This window comes from Cnephaeus nilssonii, assembly GCF_951640355.1.
Source record: "Cnephaeus nilssonii genome assembly, chromosome: 2".
NCBI classification, from domain to species: Eukaryota; Metazoa; Chordata; class Mammalia; order Chiroptera; family Vespertilionidae; genus Cnephaeus; species Cnephaeus nilssonii.
In genome coordinates, this window is record NC_137073.1 from 86461100 (window position 1) to 86467641 (window position 6542).

Here is a 6542-nt window from a genome sequence, read left to right on the forward strand (position 1 = left end):
CCCTTAATGACCACGATGACAGATGTACGAAGTACAGATGCACCGTCTGGGAGGGGTGAGGGGTAGGCTGTGCTGGGGTCCATGGACAGGTTGAGGGTCTGTCACACAGGGTGACTGGGGAGCCAGCTTGCCCTCCAGCTCCTCACTCCACCCCGTCTATGTGCCTGCTCCATACCCTCCCTCCTCCCCTGGGCAGCTGTGGTGCCCAGGGCGGTGCCTGACCAGACCAGGTCCCTTGGCTGCTGCTCCCTGCCCAGATGGACAGCTGTCCGACTGACCCTCCAATGCCAATGGCCTCCTGTTGTCCCTATCAGCCCAGGGGGATGCTCTCCTCCCACACAGCCCCTGGGGAGGTGACAAGCCGCTCCACTGCCCTACTCACATCCAGAACCTTCTACGCTGGTGCAGCCCACCCCAGGCTACAGAAACAAGGAGGTGGTCTAGGGGAGTCTGGCCCCTGGGGAGCCAAGCTGCTCTCCAAGGTGTGGCCCTGGGGGTGGGGGGCATGTGTTGCTCCACGTGGCCTAGAGCTGGCTTTGACCCTCCCTGAATATCACTGTCTGCAAGGCGGCCTCTGCACAGGCTGCACCCTCTCCTCTTCCTCTGCCCTCGGGCTGAGGGGGACATGTCCATCTCATGTCTTGATTCTGGATCTGCAACCACCTCTGACCATCCCACCAAAGGAACGGCATTGGGGCTCCCACCAGCACCCCTGTACTGGGAACAAGAGGACAGCGATGGTTCAGCCTCGCTCACTGGAACCTGGTAGATCACGTGTGACATTTCCACCCCATGGCAGCACAGCCAGACCTTCCCTGTGAGACGGAAGGCTCTATGTCCCCTTACATGCTCAGTGGCACGCTGTTGTGACCAGTGTGTGCTGTGGACTCCAGTGGGAGCCCTCAGGGAATGCTGGCTGAGCCAGAGACACGGGCATGGGGACTCAGAGCTGGGCTTATGCCCTGACCCAGAGAAGGGAGGCCCCACGGCAGCGTGCTCTCTCCACACACTGCCCTTGAGGGGAACTGGTCTGAGCAGACACTGAAGGAGGCACCAGACAGACACGGACGAGGCATTCGGAGTCTGTGAGTCAAGAGGCTGGTGTCCCGAAGGATTAGAAATTCCCCTCCATCACTCCCCTTCCCCCCCTCCCCGCCACACACACACACACACACACACACACACACACACACACACACATACACACACATACTGGAAGTGAAAGGACAATTCTCGGTAAGTGTCCACCACGCTCCACTTCCTGGCTTGGACCAAGGAGTGCCAATAAAGCCCAGTAGCATTGTTTAAATGGAGCACCAAATAATAGGGATTTTTTTCTCATATAGTGGGCACAACATAAAATCATTTGATTGACTGCTGGCTGGAACTCCCACACCATAGAGCCCAAGGTCTATGGGCAAAAACTAGCCAGCCAAGCAGCGGAGCAGAAAGTGGCTGCAGGCTCAGCAGTTTCCACACCTGAGGACTGAGGTGGGGGATGGCTGGGGTGGCCCCTCCCTGCCTGGGTGATGGTGGGAAGGAGAAAGGGAGGCCTGCCCCCTGGACAGCAGGCCACAAGAAGAGGTGAAGGTGGGTATGGGGGAATTCTAGGGTCAGACGGGATCCCCTGGCCCCAACAGCCTATCTCATGATTGCCACATCGAGGACTCTGGTAAATGCCCTTCTTCCGTGTCAGCATGAAGATGAAAATCTCAACAGCCTGACAGAGAACAGAAAGACAAGTCGAGACCTGAGCATGTCTCCTGGCACCGAACCCTTTCCGCAGGGGCACCGGCCAGCACGCTAAGTACCAAGGGCCAGGGAAGCAGAGAGGCCCAAAAGGGGGATGCAGCGAGAGGAGGACCTGGAGGGTCAGCTGACCCAGAGCTGTGCCCCTGCCTGGGGTGCTGGGAGCTGAGCCCTACTGGCTGGGAGAACAGCCCCATGCTGGGGCGGTGCCCACTGGGAGTCCATCTTCCAGCCCAGAGGCGAGACCAAGGCCACAGAGACCCCAGTTCCTGTGAGGAGAGCCTGGGGCTGAGCAAGCCCAGGCCGGGGTCAGTGCAGAACCTGGATCAGCACCCCAAGGGAGTACGGACCCAGCTCCACTGCCCAGAAGCAACAGCTCATCTCACTGCTGCTGACTACAGTCAGGAAGCCTTCACCTGCCGGCTCCCCGACACGGTTCATTTTCTTACCTACACTCTCCCTGAAATTTCCACTGAGTCCTGCGTCAAAGCCATTTCCCTCAGAACAGGCTGGAGGCCCGCACAACCCCTGAGAAATAATCAGTTGCTCTGACTTACATTCTAATCAATGACCTGTGGACTTACCTGCTCACAGCGGAAAACAAAAGGACTGTGTTATTAGGTAAGCAGGAGCAAGTGACACCTCAGCCCCCTACTAGAGAGCACCCTCCACCGGGCCACAGCCAGTTTGAGGGCCCGATGGAGAGGGTCCCCTCTGCTTTGGGGTTGATACCACAGGTGCACAGAAGGTGCCAGACACCCAGCCTGGAGCATAAGGAATGGCTCCCAGGGTTGGAGGGTGACAGGAAGGGAGTAGGACCTGAGAACCAGCCACTACCAAGGTGACAAGTGTGTTGCCCACCTATCCACTCCTGACCTAGAACTCAGAGTAGAACTGGATGTGCACACACATTCCACGTCTATGCCAATGGTGCTGTCCTAAAGAGCGGGTGTCTGCAACCCATATACCCACATGCATATGTGCATGCATACGCACCTGCATCACAAAAAGCCCACTGCTCACGTGGGGAGGCACCACTCAGATGTCACCATGATGCTAATGCAACGTCCCAGTAACTCAATGGAAGATTTGTGGAACAAGCATCTAAGACCTCTTCTCCAGCCCAGCCAGCATGGCTCAGTGGTTGAGGGTTGACCTATGAACCAGGAGGTCACGGTTCAATTCCCAGTCAGGGCACTGCCTGGGTTGTGGGTTCCGACCCCAGTAAGGGGTGTGTAGGAGGCAGCTAATCAATGATTTTCTCTCATCATTGATGTTTCTCTCTCTCTCTCTCTCTCTCTCTCTCTCTCTCTCTCTCTCTCCCTTCCTCTCTGAAATCAATAAAAACATATTTAAAAAAAATAAAACCTGAGCTTCTGTCAGCCCTCACACTTAGAGCTACCCTCTCTCATCGCGCGCACACACAGGACACTCACATGCACTGAGTTTCCCCTGGGGGCGGGGACAGTCAGGAGGCCCTTCTACCTAAAGAGCTGCCTCCCCCTAGCTGACCTTTGGGGACTACAGGGCATGGGGGAAGCTTCAGGTAGCTCAGATCTACATCAGCCCTGGAACGGCCCGCCGAGGTCCTGTAGTGAGAGCCCAAGGGCAGTGTGCCCCAGGATCGGATGGGGGTGAGGCCAATCCTCACCCACATGGAGAGAGACTACAGTGGTGGGACAGGCTTCCAGCAGCCTTTCAGATTCAGTCAGACCCTGCTTCTGCTCTCGCTGCCAGGCAACCAGGCTTCGCCTGCCCTCCCACATCCCCACCCTCCATACCCAGGGCTGTGGGCGCCCACCTGTGTGAGCAGTGAGTGCCCAGGAGAGACACTGTCTGCACATCCCCTCACAGAGGGACAAGGCAGGGGTCACCAATGTGGCTGCCAACACTTCTCAATTCCTTGAAGTCAGTTCTCAAAAGGGAAGTTACAGGAAGGTAGACGTTAGATGTTAAAGTGATTAAAGGCGGGTGAGGTCACTGGGGGAAAGGACACACCAAGCGACTGACGGAGGTCTGTACACGTTATAAAAGCACAGCCCTGCAGGGAGGCTCCCTGACCCTCGGGGCTGCATCACCGGACAAGAGCCCAGCAGAGCATTGCCTTGGTGGGTGCAAGCCGCACCCCACACATATCCCACACATAAGGCTCTGCGCTCCAGGAGCACGAGGTCAGAGGGCCGGAGCTGTCACCGCCAATTCCCAAGGACAATGCCGTTGCATCTCCCTCCAGGCCCAGAGGCAGGGCAGACTGCCGGCGAGGATCGGCTGCTGGCCAAGTCTCCCTGGGGAACGCTCTGGACGCACCGCACCGGCTCACCGTGCGCTGACCCCGGGACGACACTTGGTCATCCCCAAGGCCAGCACCCGGGCAGCTCACCCACCTAAGCCACTGGCCCCCCTCCCGCGACGCTCCGACGTCCGCGCGCCCCCAGGGGAGTCCCCGTCGGGCCGCACCTACCGTAGCGGCTGGGCTCACGTCCGTAGTGCAGAATGGGCATCGCGTCCACCCGCGGCGGATCCGGGGCAGCTGCGGGGTCGGGGTTCTCCACTCCGCCCCCCGCGGGGGTCACCACGAAACGCTGGGACATGGTGGCCTCCGGTCCCCGGGCGCCGGGAAGGCTGCGGAACCAGAGCCGGGCCTGTACCGGGGAAGGCAGGTGGGGGCGGAGCGGGGCGGGGGGCGGAGCAGAGGTGGGGGTGAGGGCGGGCGGGCAGGGGCGGGGCGGGCAGGGGCTGAGAGGAGGTGGGCGGGGCATGGGCCGGGCGGAGGTGGGGGCGGGGCGCAGCCGGCCCGGAGGAGGCCGTCGATGGACTCTGCGAGTTCAGGCTCCCGGGAGGAGCCAGGAGCGGGAGGAGCCAGGAGCGTCGCCGGGAGCGGGGGCACCGGGTAAAACTTGACTTGAAGCCAGTCCTGTCCCTTGCGAGCAACACAACCTCGGGGGTCGCGCTGCAAGATCTTGGAGACCCCATCGCGTCCCAGGCGTCAAGGGTCAGCGAGCCAGGGCCTGGTCCAGGAGAGGGACAGGCAATGGGACGCCGGAGATGTCTGGTTCCGGAGGTCATCACCCCCAGCACGTGGACGCCGGCCTGGGACCACTGACCACGCCCACTGAGAGCAGGTGCTAATGATCCAGGTGTGGGGGGAGGGGGCGTCAGTCCTGGAGTCTGGGAGAGGTAAGGTCAGGAGAGTGGAGGGCAGGGAGGGTGAGATGAGCCTGGGGGTCCGGAGGGGTGGGAACCAATGGACCAGGAAACCTGGGTGAGAATCAGCCACTCTGTTTACGGGCTCCTACAATACAGGCACCGCCACGGCTTAATATGACCGTACTATTGTTACCACTGTGCATTTATTCACTTCGCACTTTACAATATGCAGCGTGGTTTACACATTTACTCATTCAGTAAATAATTATTAGTGCCTAGCTATACCAGGCCCCGTGGCTGACACAGAAGGCAGAAATCCCTGCCTCTTTGAAGCATACATTCTCGAGTGGCTGCAGAGATCAGAGCTCTGATTAAGAGGCAAACAAGAAGAGGTCTGGGAGGGATGAGATTGTGAAAGGGGTGTTCAGAAGGGCCCCAGGAGGAGATGACATCTGACCAATGACTTAGGGCAGTGGTCAGCTGTGTATGGCTTCAGTTCACTCACCTTATGGTTTATGATGGCTGCTCCTGGCCCACCTGTCACATTTGTATTCCAGCAGTGGAGAGAGAAAACAGGGAAGGGCAATTAGCTCTCTTCCCAGGACCCAACCCAGAAGTCGCATGCAGCATCTTTGCTTGACCCATTAGCCAGAACTTAGTCATATGACCACAGCTGCCTGTGAAGAAGGCTGGGAATTGTGCCCACACTAATGTTCGGGGCTCTGTTAATAAGGAAGAATGATGGGTTAGGTATTAGGGGCACAACAAACACAAGAGAAAAGATCCAGGGGCATGAGGACTCCTTCTTGCACCCACCCTCTCCTTATGTCCCCCACCTCCATTCATTGGAAGAGGAGAGGACCAGGGTCCAAGTTCTCACACCTATAGAACTCCTGGCCACACCCATCTCCTTCCTGCACAACCTTATGGGCTCTTTTGGGTGCTCAGGAGCCCCTCTTTCACCCTTTGCAGGTCTCTGCCTGTGGCAAATGGGCACAGCAGCCCTGCCTCTCAGCTACCCATTGTTCGATATTTTCTTTTTTAAAATATATTTTTATTGATTTCAGAGAGAAAGGGAGAAGGAGAGAGAGATAGAAACATCAATGATGAGAGAGAATCATTGATAGGCTGCCTTCTGCACACCCCACACTGGGGATCGAGCAGGCAACCTGGGCATGTGCCCTGACCGGGGATTGAACCATGATCTTCTGGTTTATAGGTTGATGTTCAACTACTGAGCCATGCTGGCCAGGTCATTCTTCAATATTTTCTAGGCTTTTCTTGAGCAATGATTTTATTATTTTATTTTATTTTATTTGCCCAAGATGAACATCTGAATCACTTTGGAAAGTTTCCCCCAAATACATTTATGTTTTGATTGAAATGGTGTCCAATCTATATATATAAAAGCCTATGCAACCTAAGACCGAAGAACCAAACAACCGATCGACTGGTCACTAGGATGCGAACTGACCACCAGGGGGCAGACACTCAACACAGGAGCTGCCCCCTGGTGGTTAGTGCACTCCCCCAGCCAACCTCACGTGGCTGGCCAACCTCCCGTGGTTCCTCCCCCCAGCTGGCCAGCCCTGATTGGCCCCGATCCCCGGCCAGGCCGAAGGACCCCACCTGTGCATGAATTTGTG

General features: G+C 57.5%; 1 protein-coding gene across 2 annotated transcripts in view; it reads right to left on the bottom strand.

Moving 5' to 3' along the window:
• SLC12A7 (solute carrier family 12 member 7) overlaps positions 1-4370 on the bottom strand; it is an 80980-nt gene extending 76610 nt beyond the window's left edge. For both annotated transcript variants that reach the window (XM_079791032.1, XM_079791031.1), the window contains exon 1: positions 4211-4370. In XM_079791032.1, coding sequence (XP_079647158.1) covers positions 4211-4340 — 130 coding nt within the window. In that variant the 5' untranslated portion in view covers positions 4341-4370. The remainder of the gene's footprint in view (positions 1-4210) is intronic.
• Positions 4371-6542: the final 2172 nt, after the last annotated feature.